Source organism: Sycon ciliatum, chromosome 2, assembly GCF_964019385.1.
Source record: "Sycon ciliatum chromosome 2, ocSycCili1.1, whole genome shotgun sequence".
NCBI classification, from domain to species: domain Eukaryota; kingdom Metazoa; phylum Porifera; class Calcarea; order Leucosolenida; family Sycettidae; genus Sycon; species Sycon ciliatum.
This window is the reverse complement of record NC_088644.1, coordinates 18,024,444-18,045,553: the sequence shown is the minus strand read 5'-3', so window position 1 is coordinate 18,045,553 and position 21,110 is coordinate 18,024,444. Positions and strand designations below refer to the sequence as shown.

Sequence of the window (21,110 nt, the reverse complement as noted above, 5' to 3'; positions counted from 1 at the left end):
GATGTCTGATGAACAAATGAAAAATGTTGCATCTCACGAAATAAACCGCGGCAAGCAAAGAAAACACATCTTCGATGCAAATAAGTTACTATGTAACAGTATGACTCAAAGACGTGCTTGTTGAAGCAATTGCATCGCGTGACTTATTAGATGATATTGAATTTCAACTCGTGTATTTGTACCTACCTCTACGAGACTATCAAACCGAGGAACAAGAAAAGAGCAACATCACCCCATGGATTGTGGTAGCAGTGGGGCCTAATGAGTTCATAGCAGCTATTAAAGCCTATAAATATCGTAGCAGCCGCTGTTGTTGCTGAAATATTTAACAGAATGTGGCGTTTGAAGCTGACCAATTTATGTCATGCGAAGGGACTGCGAAGGTATAATCCAGCAATTCAATGTGCTCTCGTGCAGTCAAGTCGGTCATTGTGTTCAAAATCAAGTGGCGATTCAGAGAAAGGCACACGAGGTGCACCAGCACATGCACCATCTGAAGTTCAGAAACACCATGTGGAAAGCAAACTGAGGCCAGATGGCATTCACATTGAAGCTGATTTGGAGGTCACTCCGAAAAAGAGACCGAGAGAAAGCAACATTGTACGCCAGTTCGAGACCGTAAACCTTCCTAGTTCAAGAACAGTTACACGAGAAAGAGCAACTCTGTTGGCTCGTATCAAAGAGCTATTTGCCAGGCATGAACGTACTCGTGCAGGATTTCTAAGGATTGTTGAGGAGTATAAGGCCATGGATAAGATGCGGCGAGGCCATCCGGAGTTCATCAACACTGCTGTGTTCAAAATGGATGAGTTCGGTGTCCACAAGGATCTCCAGTGCTACCAAGAACTTATCAACTGCTTCCCAAAGGGGCGGTATGTGCCCCAAACAATACTGGATGAAGTTTGGCCAGGGACATACCCACAAACAGAAGCAGCTATATCTCTTTTGAGAAAAATGGATCGCAATGGAGTTGTTCCAAGTTATGAGTTGGTTGAAAGCTTGAGTGGCATACTGGGCTGGAGGAGCTTGGCCTCTGTGCTTGCACTGGAAATTGGATGGTGGAAGTCCATGTTTCAAGACAGCGATCAGTACTACATACCAAGTTCCGAGCGCTATCGTCCATTTCTCATGGCCGGATTCGTGCTGAAGAGAATGGCTGGCAAGACGTCGTCAGTTCAAGTTGTGCGGGTAAGCAGTGCCTATCTCATCACATACTAGTATATATAAATTCACTTTTCACAGGAAAAGGAAATCAGCATTAATTTTATCATTTATTGATTCAGTGGTTAGTTCAGTGTCTCAGTGACCAGTGAAACCCCGTTGAGTACAACAACTGTTAAAGACCTTGCCAGCTGTCACTCTTTATCTTGGTGAGTCTGCAAGACTCAACAATACCTAAGCTGCATCGTCGGATGTTTCGAATAGACACTTGGGTGGCAGCATTTACTTGTGACATGCAGTACGTACAAGAGTATCTAACTTCCAAGGGTGTGCAGCTCCAGTCTATGGGGTTTGCGATGGCAGAACTTCGCACTGATCACGCGACTAACCTGCACACACTAGTTGCGCCCTGCGCATGATAGCAACAGGGTTTTTTTTTCCCGCAACCCTGCTTGTTCAACTCTCTGGTGGTCACTTTGCACTGCTTGCCAGTGAAACTATTGAACCAGGTCACGTGATGTGAAGTTCTGCCCGTGCAGCACTGGATAGAGGTTGTAGAGGCAGTAGCACACTCTTGGGATAACCGTATTATCTCTAGTACAAGTGCAGTCGCTTGTAGAAGGCCAGTCTCTATTATACGCGCACTTTAAGAGGGCTTCGAAGGTATACAAGCGCAGTCTCCATTACATGCACAGGGCTTATGATGGAGAACTGCATGGATCATGTCCATACATGTTTGACGTCACACAGTACCACTTTACACATGCTGTGGTGCCAGTCCGTGATCCCCGAGATAAAAAGTACAGACTCAGTCTACCAGGAAGTACAAAAACTGCAGTCACGGTGCCGGCTGAGAAAGTTTGTGCTACTGGTAAAATAAAAAATAATAGCCAATGTACAGTACCAGATGGTTGAAACATTATAAGCCCAGTCTCAAGTAGAAGCCCAGTCTCTATTACAAGCCCGGGTCCGGACTGGTCGAAAAAATATAAGCCCGGGACATATAATAGAGATAATAATACGGTATACTCTTGGTATTTCTTATGGAACAAAGGTGTTGTTGGGTGAGGTTGTTTGGAAACCAATCTTCTTGGCAGCCTGGTCAGCACTCGTACTGAAGTTAACGTTGCGTATAACGACACTCGGCGGGGCATCAGAAAAGTGTCCTAATATTTGCGAAGTGTCCTTATACCCGAAATCTCATTATAGATGTAGATGGGATTTTGCTCTGGGCATGGAAATTCTGCCGTTATTCGCATATTGTCGTTATATTCGCAGTCGTCATTAGTGAAGTTGCCTGTAGTTAATAATTGTAACATACATAGTGCTGCAGCTCAGCCAGCATTTGTATGAGTACATGTACTAGCACTTGAAGTAAAAAAGGAGAAGGACGAAATGTTACGAGTTGGAGCTAGGTGTCAGATCGCCGAATGTCTCAGTATTCCTTGTCAGTTTTGTGCCATTTTGTCGCACTCGCTGACTGTATAAGATCTGGTTACGTTGGTGGACAGTTAGTCAAAACTCGTAACATTTTGTCCTTCTCCTTTTTTCACAACTGTACTAGGTCTGTATTTCGTAGGGTGAAATCTGCACGGCTATGCACCGCTTTTTGAAGGCTATGCTCGGCGAGTAACTCTTGAGCTCCGCTGAGGAGACCTAACAAGGTCGAAAATGCTAGCCATCCGAAGATTGAGTAGAATGGTAGCCCTTTTGAAACTTTTTTTAGGAACGAGCTTTTGTTAGCTTTTATTGTCTAAATGAAAGTTATAGTTCTGCAGTAATGTGTGACTTCATACTTCAAAAGAAGTAGTTGCGGCCTACGAACCTTCTGTGAGCTTGAGCGTGCAACCATGATAGACATGTGAATGATCGTTGTGCAGCGCTGATACTTGAAGAGCCAATGTGCAGTAGAAGATGGTCCGCTGCTTGAGATACTTAGCACAGTGAAACTTAGATATCATAGCATTGCAGGCAAGCTAACAAATGTAAAACCTTATTCCAAGCCATCACCCATACTTAACTATGATATACTGCAAGTAGTGTGCTGCTGACAACATTTTTCAGTTGTTATTGGCATTCTTCATTGTCTGGTGGTGACAGTCATTTGTTTCTCCAGATTTTTCCCTTTTCGAATCCCTTCCACCCATGAATATCTTCTAATGTGCTTGTAACCACAACGGTAATGCTGGCAGAGCATCAAAAAATCAATTGATGATCTGCCATCATTGCTGGTGTCGTTATATCTAAGCTTTACTGTGTAGATGTGGGGGGGGGGGGGTACAAAGCTAGCGTCCGCATCATTATAGGCCTGGCCATTCCTGAAGTGATTCTGACGGGCCTGCGACCTAAAAGAGCAAGGCCGGAGTCTGATTATTTGAACCAAGTACTTTGTGGAACGGATAATGGAGATCAACATGAGGTTACTGTAGTGCAGGTATGCGCTCTAGTCTGTTCTCCAGTTATGCTCGTCTTCCTGCTCATGTGCAGTCCAGACCTAAGCTAGTGAGGCTTGTGCTCGTGGGTGAATTTACACCACCCCGGCATGCTGTGGCATGGGACGTATTGTAAGGGAATCCGTAGTGCGGCATATCCAATCGAAATGTCAAGCGTTGGCGCAGATGAAAATGTTGTACGCCAAGGTATGAATGCTGCTTACGCAATCAGGGCGGTCTCGAAATACACCAGGGTGTAGAACGGGATAGAGGTTCTGCGATTGCATTGTCATCATCAGTTGAGATGCTTTGGCAAAGTCGCGGCACAGAGAAGCACTAGCACTGGCGACTCACTAGCGGCTCACGCTGCACACCTACCGTCCATAAGCACTTCTGCTGACTCACGCTGTATACTTATAGGTCATAAGCGATTCCGCTAGTTCACCACCATGATGGTATCATTTGCAAAATCTCTATACAGGTAGAGATCGGTTATAGCGTTGGCGGTTATAGTAATACTGTATAGCAGGAAATTTTAGGACGGAATTTATTTTCATACGATTTCGTACACGGCCTCTTTTGTACTAAAATTAATTCCGTACTAAAATTTGTTCATGTGAAATTATGTACACTATACATGCATACTGCTTGCGAACACGTGTATAATATAATCTGTAATAATCTGTATGAAAGGTCGAAATTCGGCTTTGTCCGAAAATATTTCCGTCCGAAAATTTCCTGCTATACAGTATACTGGTTTTACTGATAGTCACGGCACAATTCAAACGCAAAAGTATCTTTTATAGTCAAATTAAATCAGGTATAATAATTGGGACAACATCCCGGGTGAGCTGTTGAAGTACTCAGCCGATGCCACTGCTCCCGTCATAAGCCGATGCATCAACAGCCTATTTCAGCAACACCGGGTAGAGCCATTCATCGGTCATGGCACACTAATACCTCTCCAGAAGCCCGGAAAGCCGGTGGGTGCTTTAACCAGTCTGCGACCGATCATCCTCCTGACAACTCTACGCAAAGTCATGTCGCTGGTAGTCCTCAAGCGCATCTCGCCAGCCGTAAACGATTTCCTATCACTGAACCAAAGTGGTTTTCGTGCAGGAAGGTCAACAGCTGATGTGGTCTGGTGCCATCGGTGGTTAGCAGCTACGACCCAGCGGTACCACTGGTCATTCAGCATACTGGGCATCGACATGTCACGTGCCTTTGACACGATCAGGCGAGGACAGTTGATGGACGTGGTTCAGCGATTCTTGGAAGAAGACGAGGTACGCTTGATCCGTTACCTGATCTCAGATACGAATTTGGCAGTCAGACTGGGCACGGAAACATCAAGCTCTTTCTCCACTAACATTGGTACCCCGCAAGGCGACTCCTTGTCGCCAATTCTATTCGTGATCTACCTGGAAGCTGCCCTGCAGGATGTGCGACAGCGAATGGCTGCGCCTGTGGCCCGGCATCTTCCGTACAATGTGGAGTACGCCGATGATGTGGACTTCATCAGTATCTCTAGTGATTGGCTTCGGATGTTAGAGCCACAAGTTGCCACCATCTTGGGTACATGGTCCCTTACCGTCAACCAGACCAAGACAGAATTCACAGCCATCCAGCGAGAGGCCGATCGTGCTGATGAGCCATGGCGTATGGTCAAGAAACTCGGCTCTCTCCTTGGTGATGCAGAGGATGTCACCCGCAGAAAGCAGCTTGCGGCGATAGCGTTTTAAAGTCCCTCTGCCAGTTATGGAAGAGAAGAGACCAAGTGAGTCTGGAGGTGCGCGTCCGGCTGTATAACTGCTTCGTGTTACCTGTCTTGCTTTACAACTGCTCCACATGGGGCATCACTCGACAGACAATTGAAGCGCTGGAATCGTATCATCGGCGGCAACTTCGGCATATCTTGGGTATCAGGTGGCCCAACCGACTGTCGAACGATTTGGTTTACGAGCGCTGCAGTGCTGCTCCACTTGGCAACATTCTGGTGAATGCAAGATGGCGGTTGTTTGGCCACATCCTGCGATCAGATGAGCACACACCGGCTAGGGAGGCCATGAGTGGATTCTTTGGCTGCTCCGTGCCGGGATACCGTGGGCGGCCGCGGATCACGCTACCAGTCCTGCTGAATCAAGACGCGGAGCGAGTCGGCTGCCGTCTGAGGACTCCAAGGGACTTGCAGCTGATGGCTCAGCGAGCACTGGATCGCCGTGAATGGACATATCTGTGCAACGCAGTTACAGATGCGTACAAGGCAGAGTACTGGTGAAGGAAGTTGGCACTGCAATGGTTTGAGCTACATTCTTTGTTGTTGGTACTCTGATTATCCGTATTATCCGTATTCACATGGCCTTTGCCATTCATTCAGTATATTAATGTCATCAATAATGATATTCTTGTTTGTATTAGTTTATGTGACACCATTTTCTATTTTTCTTAGCCTGCCTGCCTGCTGGCGGCCTTTTTTCGCATGGTTCGGTGCAAGCGAATTTGGGCGAGCCCATTGACGCGGGAGCACAAATAATAATAATAATAATAATAATAATTGGGTGTAGTAATACAACTTTCTTGGAGACAGGAAGCTTATCAGGGAAAGAAAAACTACAAATCTCCAGCTATTCTTCACCATCATCAGCAATAAGGACTCCGAAATTCATGAACCAGTTTTCGGGCATTCTCTTCAAATGAAATACAGTCAGACTTCGCATAACCGCACACATCCGCTTTCAAAAAAATATCCGGATAGGCGAGGGAACTGGGTAATCGAACACACATACTGTATGTATGCATGGCACATGCTGTAAATCGGTAACCAACGATCTTCTTCCGGATGGTGAGGGATCCGGATAAAAGAGGACCGGATAAGCGAGGTCTGACTGTACAAACAACCAGAACCAATGAAACATTGGGATAATAGGGATACTTATCCCTGTGTTTCATGTTCAGATGTGCAGTAATATATCGGCTATTGTGATCAAACTCTCATAACAAAACCACCTGACTGCACACATTTTGGATCGTTAATACTAATAATAGTATTACATACATGTACAATGGTCAGTGCACAGTCACAGTCGAGTCTGTGCAAGTTTCCCACATACTTACCAGTATGTACGTGTTTCTTTACGCACCAAGTACAGTGCAAAATAATAAGTGTTTTTCAGTAGCGCGTGTGCGTGTACTGTGCTGTACATCATGCTCGCGGTCTCACGAGCGCGCGTCTCGTGTACATGACGTCATGACTTACGTCGTAAAGTTATTCCTCTCACCCGAACCAGGACAATCGCATGTAGTGATAATCGTTTATACTAATCAAATTTCGCTGATTCAAAGACCAACGCTATAGCCGATCTCTACCTGTACACGGTACAGCTGACTCCACTTATAACAAACTCGCATATAGGAAATTTCGTGATGATATTATTCATAGCGAACCAATTGTCCATGTCCCTGTATGAAGTTTACTATGAACCCTTACAAAATTGACCCTTTTAATATATTCCGTGGTGATATCATAGCAAGCCGGTGTCCATGCCCCTGTTTGAACCCATACAAAATTGACCCTTTATAGCGAGCAGTTGTCGTTTATAACGAACTATATCTCATAGGCCCGCATGTAAACCAAGTGCACTCACACCATTATGGACCACATGCCAGTCCTAACGCGGTGCTGTGTGAGTGCATTTAGGTTATAAAGAGCTTTAGCTAATTATCCTGCACAATCATGGTGTTCGTTACATCAGGAGTCGACTGTATGCTACACAAATACAAGGGATATGAGGTTGTTTCCTGACACCAGTCCATGGTAACTATCTTCAAGTCAGTTTCACGCACCGACCTCCGGCTAGCAGCATGTTTGGTCATCTCACACTTCACGTACTGACTCGATCATGAGACTAAAAACAATTGTAGTTGACTCGACTGTAAACCATGCATGCATGGACTTCTTCTTTTTTTGCTGTGCGGTGGTCATTGACTGGATCATTAATAATACTACAATTATTTGTACACTACAAAAGCTGAGAGGACACGATGGACCGACCCTAGACCAGGGAGTACTAGTAGTAGTAGTACTAGTACTAGTAGTAGTACTGCTCCCTGCTCCACACGACAGAGAAGTACATGACTACGAGGTGATTCGTCATTATTTAACACGAAAGTAAAAAAGCCTTCCGTAGGGTTCGAGGTGCGAATCTTTCCATTTCTTCCTCTAAAAATGTAATACTGATGTCCTTAGATTGCAATGGTGGGTTGTTTATTCACATATTCCTTGGTGTTGGAAAGCAGGGGGCGGTTGAAAAATGGCAATTTTTCTGCATATTATTTGTTGTGGTCATTTCTTAACATCATGGTAAAATAGGCCTTAGCACCACAATTTCAAGTCAGTTTTCAATAGAAAGAGACCCTACGTATCCAGGATGGTCCAGAAAGACTGGATCAAGAATATGTTCATCCAAATTCAAGCCATTCAAGCTTGCATAGCAATAGATGTATCACCCTGATTTCATATGCAATTGTGATCAACATCTTTGAGTAAATTCAGTAATTGCCAATGTTTGGCCAATACCAGGGCCAACACACCGACATTTCTCCTTCCCAGGCGTCGTTTCCAGTGTGTAGCTATCATATGTTTCCTCTTCAGCTAAATGTGTTGTCACTGGAGGTTGAAACCAGCGGCTATGACTCTCTTATACATGTACTCTATTTTACCGTAAACATCGCGCGCATGCAGACTGAAAGCTCTTGCAATGTTACTTCCTGAAGGAATATCAGTCTCAATTTTGGAGGCGAACTTGACAGAACATTGGCAATGGCAATGGCAAAAAGAAATTTGACATGACTTTTTGCAGGCGCTGGCAATGAGATATTTTACCGATTTGTTAAAGGGGAAGTTAAGGCAAAAATTAAAATTTCACCAGTTGTAGTTTTCGGGGTGCTGAGTCGAATGGTCTTGGTCCGAGAAAGCTGAGACGCTCCCTTCCTGCTTGAATCCCAATCGAACTCGCGCACTTCCACCGAAACTGGGTGACTGCGCCCTACTAGATGGGGATTTGTATGCAAAATGTCACTAAAAGCGCCGTTTCGTTCTTATAAAAGCACGGATGACCGCGATTGGCCCATATGTTGTAGTCTTTTGGACGCTGAATCGACTGGTTTTGGTCCGAAAAGGCTGCGATGCAGCGTTCCTCCTTTATTCCCAATCGAACATGGTTGAACAAGTGGTCACGTGCTCCTGGGTGCCCAAATCACCTGGTCACACCGCCAGCAGGCGACAACTTTCACACCAAGGTTCAACTCGAGTTCAACTCGAGTGACAGGACTGCACCCAAAAAAGGTCAAACAGGCTAGTAAGTTGTACCCTGCAGGCACGGTGACTAGCTGACTGGTGTATGCAGGAGCACGTGACCGCTTGTTCAACCATGTTCGATTGGGAATAAAGGAGGAACGCTGCATCGCAGCCTTTTCGGACCAAAACCAGTCGACTCAGCGTCCAAAAGACTACAACATATGGGCCAATCGTGGTCATCCGTGCTTTTATAAGAACGAAACGGGGCTTTTAGTGACATTTTGCATACAAATCCCCATCTAGTAGGGCGCAGTCACCCAGTTTCGGTGGAAGTGCGCGAGTTCGATTGGGATTCAAGTAGGAAGGGAGCGTCTCAGCTTTCTCGGACCAAGACCATTCGACTCAGCACCCCGAAGACTACAACTGGTGAAATTTTAATTTTTGCCTTAACTTCCCCTTTAGAAATGACTCAATGTTAAAAAATTACGAATCACCTCGTACAAGTACAACTACAAGTACACGCAAGACCCTGGTCCTGGACTGGTGCAACCCTACACCACTCACTGTACACCATGGTACACACTGCACTGTCTTCAGCCTTCACTGCTTCAGTTCAGGCCTCAGCCTAGCCTGTATGTAGTCATGGTAGTGCGCGTTGCCCACGACTTCAGCGCGGGCCTGGACTCGTCACCATGGTCACTGTCGTCAGTGGACTGCCACTGCACTGGCGTCAGTGGACTGCCACTGCCGGGCACTGGCACTAGCGTTGTCATGTACATGTACATGACAGTCTGCACTGACATGATGATTGTAGAAGCGCTAGCGGCTAGTGCTACATAAACAGACTCAGTTCGTGCAGTTTGAACTGGACGTGGTGGCTTTGGTCTTTTCTTTTTAATTTTAGCGAAGAAACTGAAAATGGCTAGTGATATTTCTGAACATTGTTGGTGGAATTCTGCGCGCACATACTTCCTTCAACGATGCAGATGGGTTCTCCAGGGCTTCCTCATTTTATTTGTCTCGGCGAGCTTGACCATCGGTCAGCAGTCGTCGTCGGAGATGTCTACTACTAGTACTAGAAATACATTACCAACGCCGGCGAATGCAGACGCTAGTCCAACGACGACACTCACATCGACTAGCTCTCTTCCATCGAATTCTGATCCCAGAACCAGTGAATGTGTCTGTGATCTATACGTAGGTTTATGTGATGTCAATTGTTGTTGTGATCCCGACTGCAGTGCAGTGGATAGAACGGCTTTCTCCACATGCATTGATATTACATTCAAAGGAGCAGTGACGTCTTGTGTCTCGTCGTATTTAGTGGCTGACAGCAACAGTGGCTATCATACTGTCCGCGATGAATCGAACAGCTTATTCTGTGTCTCTGTCGACAATAACCCAGCAAGGCTGTCGTATGTCTCACCCGATAATGTTAACGATGCTGCTACTTTTCGCCAATTGGTCAGCAAGTATGGAGCATCAACTTCCCTAACAACTAGTCCATCAGGGCCAGTTTGGCAGCAAGCATATTACCAGTCAGCTGATCCTATTATGGTTGTGTCTCCATCAGATGGGCGAGGCTGGCTTGCTATTCCAGCTGCGTTTGGAAGTAGGCTGGAATGCACGGACTTCAACCCAGCCCAGTTCCTACTGCCCGCGGAGAGTACTTGTCGGCGAAGAATAAGTAACATTGAGACATGTGCTGGTGTGTCGGCATTATCTGCCATGGCATACATCAGCGATTTCCGTGTGGCAAGAAACCCGGTTGTTTATGAACCCACACCTAGTCCAGAGCAAGCTGTAGGCAGTGCAGCTGGTCCAGACGCCTATGCGAGTGGTGACGCAGGAACAGCAGCTACACAGGCCAGTACAAGCAGTAATACTACATCCCAGCAGAGTACAGTGTACAATAGCAGTCAAGTGCTCCCGGTTACCATCGGTTCTGTTTTGTGTCGGAGTGTGGACGGTAGCCTTGGTGTCTGCACTGACAATGCTACCGCTATACCGACACCAGTTTATGATGCTTCGACACTATCCTGTCACAACGTCCTTGAACAACTAGTGTACAAGCTAGCTTACAACACCCGTGGTGGAATTGACAGTGTTTCTATTGACGTAATTCTGGCAATAGTGCAAGGTAAGCAGTCGTTTGTGGAGCAGCAGTTCTCTATCTCGTATGCGAAGGCAGGTGAGAGCAGAAGCGGTGTGTTCCAACGCTCTGGAAACCCAGGTTATCAGCGGGGAAATCCTGTCCTAGCTGGAAGATTACAGTCAGGACTCCAAGAGACTGTTCAGGCTTTCAATGAAACACACAATGAGACGGCTGTCGCAGGCAACTCGTACATTGAGCTAAGTTCTAATGCGGAGGAATGGCTTTCCACGAAGCAACATACTGTAGACACCAAATCCACGGGTAGAAGCTGCACCCAGTCACCATTGCAAAGTAATGTTGTGCGCTTTGGTGAAGACCAGCGGTCTGGCTGTCTTGTGTACTATGATGCTAATAACATCACTCAGTATTGCTCAGTTCTACAGGCCTTGTCTCGATCTATTCTTGCAGCACCATCTGATCTTACTCATGTTGGTCAGTTTGGCAATTCTCTACCAAGCAACATTAGTAGTTGGGTTCCAATACTGCTTGCTGAACGTTCTACGCCCCAAACGTTGGGGTCAGGATTGCAATGTCCCAATGTTCGTGTTGGACTTGACCTAGAAGTACTCTTTGCAAAAACAGGTCTTCTAAGCAACCCACAGTACAGAATTGTTGGTGTGCAATATACATATCACTATGCTTCTGTTTCATATCAGTGCTATAACACCATGTGTTCGAATTCATTGCGCTCTGAAACCCAAACTGTAGAGTTGGTGTCCTCAACCACGTTTATTGATGTTTCCGCACCACCATTGCCGCAGTTAAGGGAAATTCCAATTGCTGGTGGTCAGCTTCCGTATGATTTCTTTTATCCCATTGTGCAATCTGCAGCAGCCAGTACTGCTCGTATAGCTTCTTTGATGGTCTGCTTTCTTGTCGCGTTTGTCATTATAATGTAGTATTTTGTAATAGCGAATTATAATGGAGGACTGCTGGTCTTTCCGGAATCTTGATTACACAGTATTCTATTTATTGAGCTCCCGCCAGAAGTCTGGGTTGTGCATCTTGCCTTGAGTAGCATCATTCTTGACCGCATCTACCATACCTGTGGATGTTCTATTACCACTACCGGTATCTTCTCTCAAGCTCAGATTCTTGGCCGGTACGAATTGATATCAAAAAATGCAGCTATAATGATCTTCACTCATCATCATGTTAGTACCGTATACCTTTACCCCTCAGCGCTGTCTTTTTGGCATATGTTTCATGTACCTACCTGTTCATGGTCTTTCAGTGACTCGACTCGGTGTGTTACACACGCTCTGCTGCTAATAGAGAGGTTATGGGGTACTATTTTCCGCGCCGAAATCTGTATGGGTGTTGCGGATTATTTCGAGGCGTCCTTCATACGATTTTTCGGCACAGAGAATCCGTGTGGACTGGCTTTCATGCGAACTATGTTTCGTATGGAGATTTTGCGTCATCGAGTGCAGAAAGATTTTTCGCGCACAAATTTGGTACGAGAAACTTCGATTTTCCGTGGGAAGTTTCGACTTCGGTACAAGTACACATTTTCAAAATAAAAAGGCATAGCGCGGGAGTATGACTTGTTTGCGATCGTATCCTAGGCAATGACGACAAACACATAATTTCCGTACTCTGGAACATTTCACTGCTTGAAAACGACACGTATACGTATAAATCCGTAGTGCCTCTACGGATTTTGGCACGAAAATCGTACTCCGGAACCTCTCTAATGACGGAGCATCCCGTTTTAGTGATACATGTAGCTCAAAAGTGTGCATGCATGGGTGCAGTTTGGCTCTACCGCTTGATGAGAGTCAATATGGTGCATTGATAACATAGCATTGAACTTGACTGTCACCCCTCCTTCTCTCTCTCCTTTTCTGACCTCCCATGTAATAACCGACACCATCCGCACCATGTCTCCATAACCAACGTATCACTTGAAATGTCACACTAATGTCGCGCTTTTGCCACCTTTGCGCGCTACGCCACCTGCTTTTTCGCGCTTCACTCACTTTGCGCGCCCTGTTTTAGCTACCTGCCTGGGTATAAATTTGGACCCAGATGATGTACAGGTTATCAGTTGTCTAAGGATTGCCTTAGCTTTGCTATGTGCATGAAACGCAGCGTTACAACAATGACCTAGCCGGCTGTCTCTGTTCTCTTCTGCCTTTGTAGCATTGTACAACGATACTATAATATTCTATTTGCACTGTCCAATGTTTCTTTAGAGTGAGCCAAACGGAGCTGATGGCTTGCCCTGGGTACTTGCCACGCAGACACGACGACAGATATCCCGTGCAAAGAACTACACAAGGACTGATCTCCCAGTGTACGTCGAGGGTCCACAGTTAATCTACATGCAGACTGTACCCCATTACTACTATGTATTATTGCTGGATGCAGAGCTGAGTGATGCTGACAGCGATGACCCAGGGGAACGTAAGTGTGCGGATCCATACAGAACATAATAGCGCGCTAGAGTTCGTCACAATCATAATTATTATCTCCATCATATTTGGTAGTGCTATTCACAAGTACATAAAGATAGAAAATGTCGCAATTTCTTCAATCGCTTGATCTTTCCCACTACACTGTACATTTTGGAGTTCATGTTTAAAGGGTAGGCGTTCATTGATAGGCAAGATTCTGAGAAAGCTGGTTGACCCCAACACTGGAGCTCGTGCTTCTCCTGCCAACTTGACTTCACTTGACTGACTCACGACTGACATGCCCATGCAGAGTACATAGGAAGTCGATCGAACCTTCGGCAAGATAGATTCCGAGAGCTGACTTAGATATACGTTAAATTTACGGGGTCGTTGCAAAAAAAATTGTCGTCTAGGAAACCATGGAAACGAACATCTTTCGTTGGGGAGGGGGGGAGGGTGTGCGAGCCAAAATCACAAGTCGACCGACACTGTACATATGTACATGCATGCGATTTTCGTCGTCCAGCATAGCGAGTTGAGTTCGTTTCAGAGGGAGGGAGTCCGAGTTCAGAGACGACAAGAAAACTTTTGCGATGACCCCTAAGGGCCGGGTTCCACTGCGGCTCCTCGGTTCCGCGGCACTTGGCTGCATGCAGCGGAGCAGCGCGGTTCCACTGACACTCGCCATTCGCGGTACCGCGGTCGTGCTCCACACTTTTTGATGACGTTTCACCTGCCTGCGCGCGCATGCGAAATCGAAATAATCCCCGTGTTCTGGCTTGCGCAACGAATTAAAATTTGAATTTTAAAATTCTGGCGTACAAAACAATGCAAAGTACGGGAAACAGGTCGAGCCGCGATCGTGGCTCGCAGTTTTTGGTCAAGAATCGTAGCAAAAGCTCGCGGTGAGCCGCGGACTCGCTGCTCCAGCTCGAGCCGCGGTCACTATGGTAATGATGACGTTCCAAGCTACGAAAGACGAGTAGCGGAGCAGCGGAGCCGCAGTGGAACCTGGCCCTAATGCAACCGAGTCCATAGACCACTTCATAGGGAGTAGTGAGGACGAATACCAAATAGTCCACTGAAGTTGCAAGATTCGTAGCAGTTCCATTTGACAATTTTGTACCTCTGTTCCCATTGTTTGGTCATTGCTCTCCAGGTACTGCAGTGAGCATGTGCATAACACCCACTGGATGTCCAGAGTCTGTAAATACATGGATCTACTCAGTCAAGGAGAAATACCCTGTGCTGGCAGAGTGCCAAATCATGTTTAATCAGAAGCCTGTTCCACAGAGTCCCTACCAGTGTTTCTCCGACGTCAGTGCCCCTTTGAGGCCGGGAATATTCGGACATAGCCAAGATGAGAAGCTAAAACCAGATCAGCAAGAGCTCGACGACAGGTTACTTGGTGATCCGTTTTAGACAGCAGCAACATTGCACGTGACAATTCTACATCTGCTGGTATAGGCCGATAGCAATTGCAAAATTAATGCATGTCCACCTACTTTGGAACTTGACTGCATAGTCAATACACTCCATGTTGAACAGCTCCTTTGAATCAGTGGTGTAAATGTCTACATCATGCAGCCACGACATCATAGCTGCCTTCTTCAGCTGACAGCTATTTTTTATTATACTGTGGACACCTCAATATGATGTCTTTACAAAGAAAAGAGTGGCACAACGCTTGAGGCCCTGTAAATGTGCTGCTCTACTTTCTGGTACACCCGCACCATGACGTACAATGGATGTAATCTCCCCCCCCCCCCCCCCCCCGGCACACACAATATTTTCTTCCGTTTTTCATATCATTCTTCACTACTTGCTACTTGATCATCATGTTACATCCCACTAGCGGACATGCAGAAATGGCCCATGCCTTGCCCTCGGAGGCATCCATACTACAATTTGTAATTCGGAAATTATACAAACAAGCGTTTCGGAGATAGCAGCTTTAAAATTGCAACCAAGAGGGCAAACTGTGCGGTAATAAATTTAAATTTCACGGTTCGCCGAGTTTCCGCATCCGTAGGAACGCCACCACCCTCTAAGATCAAGGCGCAGATGCAGCGGCTAAACGGTCACATCTCTCTCCCATTTTTGTTATTGTAGTCATAATAAATTATGGTTACCACACAGTTTGTCCTCTTTGCGATATTTGAAATTATACTCAGTATTTCCTAGGTCAGAATGGCACTTTTCACTCCCAAATCATGCCAAAACATTCCTGTGGCTTAGACTGCAAGCACATTGCACAGAAAGCGGAGTCCACGATTAAGTGCATGCTTGTGTGGCAATTTGCAGCCATACTATACAACGCAACATGTTTCTAGCCACACGAGGAGCAAAATTCAGAAAAAATTGAGCTGCAGTATCGATTTTACAATCAAGAGCGAGAAAATAGTCATCTCCTCTGCTGGTATTCAATTCAGCTTGTCTTATATTTCCAACTTCTTCTGAGTTCTCAGTCTTTTAAATTCCCAAATTTCAGAAAACATGGTAGATGGGTCGTTTTAGATTTCAACCTTGTTGCCTTGCCGGTCGACTTGTTACGTGTAAGTTGTAAGAGAAGGTTGTATAAACACTGTCTACCTAGTGCGGCCGCATTCACGTATGCCGATTCCAATAACCAGTGAATACAGGTTTTGTTGGAAGTGCGACCGTGACTCATCTCGACATATTTTGTCAAAATAGCAATGATCACTATCCTACGGGTCGGATTCTGTGTGTACTAGTACATGTACTTCCATGTGTAGATTCACGCGGGACAAGCAACAATTGCATTTTCGTTGTACATGTATTGATTCTGAAGTTTTAAAATTATGCCATGCATGGGCAATATACGCAATATATGCACTCAACGCGAAACAGACGCGAGAAATTCCATGTTGGCAAGGGCCACGATTGCCGATTCTCGCCTCAAGATCGGGCTGACAGCTGGCGCCGGATAGTAGACTATTCACATACGCCGACTTGGCCCGGCTCGGCCTTTCTGCTCGGCCAAACCGGCATATGTGAATGCATCATTATGACTTCCCTGGACATTCCCTTTTTTTCGGAATGGATGTGCCTCAGAGGGGGTGGGGATGGCCCAGTGTACAGCTCTGACCCTGGAAAACACTCACCGGCAGTCCTTCAGGGCACTCCATTATTCTGCTGATACATTTTTACCGTATGTAAGTAACAGTAGTTTGCACGCATTCTTCTTGCCTCCATCAAGAGGGTTCTGTACTCTTCTCATCCCACAATGTCATGTATCTGCCAATGCAGACCAGCTTCAAGTAACCGTCCACAGAATCAATGCCTGGCTGCTAGCCCGCCACTGGCAAGGGCCCCATATAATAAGGTCATATCCATGATAACACGGGCCGCTGAAAGCAGAACGCAGATCGTAGAACGATCTACAAGAAAGGCCATGTATGATAATGACTGTACAGCTAGCTAGCAGGGAGTCGTCAAAATACTTTTTCAAAAAGAGTCATCTGGTTTGATTTGCTTTCTGCATATTTTTTTTGCAGTATATAAAAAGAAGATTTCCTGGTACGATCGAGCTTCAAATCCAGTCGATCGAGGCTATGGCGGAGTGCGTTGAAATTCAAGTCAGTGAAGTAGATCTCCTTTTGTCTATGTACCCGGACGAGGTTGAGTTTGACGATCCTCTGGCGCTTGACATTGCCCGACAGTTTTGTGAAGATCCAAGTGATGATCTTTTGCCATCTTTATCATTCTATGTGAAATTGAATTGTGGCGAAGAAAGTGAGGTACACCGAATGAAATTGCATTGTCGTTTCTTGAAGTCGTATCCGTTGGAGACAGCAGCTGACTTTCATCTCTCGTGTGACAATTTCTCCCGAGAATCGCAGCGTCGAGTGAACGAGGAGCTGAAGAACTATGCTGATTCTCTGATCGGAGAATGCATGGTTGTTGCATTGATACAATGGATACAGGAAAAAGCTCATGAATACATTGTGAAAACTCTTTGTGATGATAATGCGGCCTCAGCCACTGTCAGGGAGGTCGAGGATGAGCGCAGCGGGGTTTCCTCATTTCATCGCATTTGGCTTTATATGCATCACATATACAGCAAGCGTAAACGTAAAGATATACTGGATTGGTCACATGAGCTCGTGCTGACTGGATTTTGCCTTCCTGGAAAGCCTGGTGTTGTGTGTGTTGAAGGAGATGCACGTAATGTGGATGAGTTCTGGAGACGTATCCGGAGCATGACCTGGCAGCGCATGTCTTGTAAGCATCGGGAAGAGCTCCTGGGTGTGGCAGATGACCTGCGCTGCTTCACCGAAGTGAAGGAAATGAACTTTGATGCCCATGGTGGCCGTCATAACCATATGGACCTGGGACTGTTCTTTCAGTATCTGGACAAACATGGACATGCAGACAAGTTTGAGATGTTGTTTGGTGTTGAGGGTCGTCTTGGAAAGTCAGCTGAGTAGACCGATCTGCAACACCATACCAATACCTATCATCAGCAGCGACGGCACAAAGTCAACACATCGTGCAGCGCTCGACAGGTAATGATGTGCGTTGTATATTGTATACTAGTAGTGCGTTTTGCATCGGTACACTGGTATGCTTTTTGTTGGTTGAGGATTGAATTCTTTTCAGAGGATGTTAGTGGGCGGGAAAACCCCGTGAATTCGCGAGTTTGCACTCCACTTACGGAGAGTACGTAGATAGGGCTCTTATAACGTAGGCGCTCCGTAAGTGGATTGGGGTACAAATTTATGACTCACTCGCCAGGTCGATGCGGTCGTACACTGCCGCGTTCGGAGTTGCCAAGGGCAGCTACGTGATTTGAAAACTCTGTAGGGCGGAACACAGATCCGCATGCAGTTTACGTAAGACTTTCCGTAGATCGACTACGTTTTTTACTAACGTAATTACGTTGTGCGGAACCTCTCTATTGTCTAGGCCAGGACTTGTTTGCTTCATGGCAAGTGCTTGTAAACAAGCACACTGCGGTTGCTGTTTTATCCTTGAATGGCAGAGCAGTCACAATTTGATGTAGCAAGAAAGACACCGGATGATCGCATCGTGCTTTGAAAGTCCTGAAACTGTTTTGTTTAGGGGTACACTGGCAATATATGCACATACCGTCAAGCATATGCAAGTTGCCAAGCAACTACGATTCGTTGTCCACATGCACGGCAGCTTTCTAAGGCAAATCTTGATTTCAGCTATGCACTTTATAGAGGGGTTTTCAAGCTAATACACACCCACACACAACTCAACTCTCTTTCAATTTTCATTTCCCCGCTACTCCCTTTGGTGCAGCAGTCAGGGCCGATAGGAAAACTCTCATGCTTGTCCTGATGTCTTATTGCGGCCTTGCTGTACATATGCTTTGTGCCTTCGTCATAGGATCGTGGTGTCATCCGGTATCCGCTGGATATCCAACCCTGTACGAAGAACATGTATCATCGCTACTGCCTCGGCAAGATATTGAGTACCTACATTGTAAGCATTGGGATTTCTGTGCTTTAACGCTGTGCACAGTCCGAGCTTTGAAGCCGCTTTGGTGCACGATGACTGCCTGTTTTCAATTTCATACTCCAAAGAGGCAACTCACTGGACTCCTTCATTTGTTGAAGAAGAAACAACTCTTCTCTCTTCTTTTGAGAGAGAGAGAGAGAGAGAGAGAGAGAGAGAACTGTTGCGAGAGGAGGGCTGAAGCATGGCAGTGCTGATGTCGATATCAACAATCGATGACTAACTTAGGAAGCTGTGGGACCTGGGGGTTGTTGTGCTTCCCTTAGTGCGAAGGCAAAACAAACGCAGGCAATAGTGGCTGCCGAAGTAAGAGTGGGGCTGCTGCTGGAATGCCGGCTGCCTACTGTATTCTCCACATCACTGGCGCTCCTGGAATCTATGCGCACTTACCTCTACATGAACAGCAGCTGTTTCGTCAACATAAGTTCCTGCCCGCAGATCTACTTTTGATAAAAAAATTATGTTGTAGATAAAATGTTCATCATCTTCTGCATGATGCTTCTTGGCATCACTGGAGTTGCACACTGCATTAAAAAAAATTCTCGGGAAAGTCATAGTGATGAGTCTTTGGTCATTTACTGCTGGCTTTAATTTTTACTATTGCCCTTGTAGTACTGACTTGCACTTTGTACTTATTTTTGCTTCATTGCAATGAGTCAATGGTGCACTGTTGTCTTCCTTAGCTCAGTAGAGCATGGTGAAGGCGCTTCTTTTTCATCTGTATGCTATATTTTTTCTTGCCCAAGCTGTTCGGCATAAGCAAACCTGTTGACTCGGTGGTCCATTTGTTCATTTCAATGCGAGCATCCAACCACCAACACTAGACTCCTTTATGTACAAGTACCAGCAAGAGTAAATCATAGTAACCTAAACCCGAGGAGTGTGCAATTCCTGCGTGACGATTATGTTGTCATTTTTGTTTCCTTGCTTGGCGGGGTTAATTGGGATCTCGTGGCCTGGCATGAGGGAAACTTGGGCGCAGCGAATGAGATTTTCAGTCTTTGACCTGACTCGCCACTTGGTGGTGGGTCTGATGACTCTGATCTACTGGCCTACTTGCAATGAATGAATGGTCATGGCAAGAAATCTTCATACAGTAACTGAATTAGTCACGTTGAACTGCAAGATAAACTACATCAGTACATGCATACATGTATGTTTGGTGTACTACATGCATACATGTATGTTTAGTGTAAGCAAAGCTGTGGAGACCCGGTGGTCCATTTGTTCACTTCAATGCATACCGGTATGAATCGGAGCCCGGGGTTCTTATTTCAATCACGGCCCAGCATTCCTACGGATGCAGAAAACGCAGCATCCCGCCGAGTCTCACACGAACGATGATTTTTTTCAGTCTGTGCACTCCTACCGGTATTAGGACTGTGCTATTATTGGACACTGTACTTTTGTTCAATGCTCCCGTCATGGGGCACAGGCTATCATTACCACGACATTAGTAACAAGAGTACATAAGACTGATAATAACCCCTTTAAGGCTTTATGTACTCTTGTTGGTATCAAGCTAATTCTATTACATGTAGGGCTAGCCGGCTCCTTGGAAAGCTCTTGCCTTGGAGACAGGATTACAACGAGCCCAAACTCGTCAAGGAAATCCATAGTTGTCCACAATAACGGACCAGGAAAGCAGCTACAACACCATCTTGAGAAGGCGAGAAGCAAGACATCGTTCCACCCACCGCCATTATTTTTTTCATGATTTCTTTGTTTATTTAATTTTTAACAGTTTGAGCCAGGGATCCCGGGAGTCGAGTCGTCAAATATCCCGTGACGACTCCCTGGTACATGGTTTGAGCGAATATTCGATCGATCAAACCAGGGAGTCGTAAAAGCCCTTTTACGACTCCCTGGATCAAACTGTCAAAATTCATAATTATTTATAAATATTATGTTATTTTGCAAAATTATTTTGGAGGAGAATCAACGTCACAAGTCAGAAGATTTGATGCAGCGCACGCGCAGCGCAGGGAGTCGTAAAATACGATATTTTACGACTCCCTGATTTGATGCATTTTCAAACAAATGGCGGGAGTCTTATCAATATCATGATGATCAATCATATTATCATAATCTGTCCCATGTGGCCATGGCATGGCATGGGTATCGACTCTTGATCTCGAGCTGTTTCAAAAAAGTGTTTG

The 21,110-nt window shown here is 45.7% G+C and overlaps 3 protein-coding genes across 3 annotated transcripts; all 3 read left to right on the top strand.

Annotated features, from left to right (window-relative positions):
* The first annotated feature begins 107 nt into the window (after positions 1 to 107).
* Positions 108 to 15,582, top strand: LOC135809028 (evolutionarily conserved signaling intermediate in Toll pathway, mitochondrial-like). Its single transcript, XM_065322288.1, has 3 exons — positions 108 to 1,188; positions 13,243 to 13,453; positions 14,603 to 15,582. The coding sequence occupies exons 1-3, from the start codon at positions 334 to 336 to the stop codon at positions 14,863 to 14,865; spliced, it is 1,329 nt and encodes a 442-aa protein (XP_065178360.1). The 5' UTR covers positions 108 to 333; the 3' UTR covers positions 14,866 to 15,582.
* Positions 9,741 to 12,302, top strand: LOC135809027 (tectonic-1-like). The gene has a single exon (XM_065322287.1). It carries the CDS (start codon positions 9,808 to 9,810, stop codon positions 11,941 to 11,943), a length of 2,136 nt encoding a protein of 711 aa, XP_065178359.1. The 5' UTR covers positions 9,741 to 9,807; the 3' UTR covers positions 11,944 to 12,302.
* Positions 15,583 to 16,773: 1,191 nt separating the features above from the next.
* LOC135809026 (RWD domain-containing protein 2B-like) lies at positions 16,774 to 19,878 on the top strand. The gene is made up of 2 exons (XM_065322286.1): positions 16,774 to 17,972; positions 18,823 to 19,878. The coding sequence occupies exon 1, from the start codon at positions 17,019 to 17,021 to the stop codon at positions 17,892 to 17,894; it is 876 nt and encodes a 291-aa protein (XP_065178358.1). The 5' UTR covers positions 16,774 to 17,018; the 3' UTR covers positions 17,895 to 17,972; positions 18,823 to 19,878.
* The last annotated feature ends 1,232 nt before the right edge of the window (positions 19,879 to 21,110 follow it).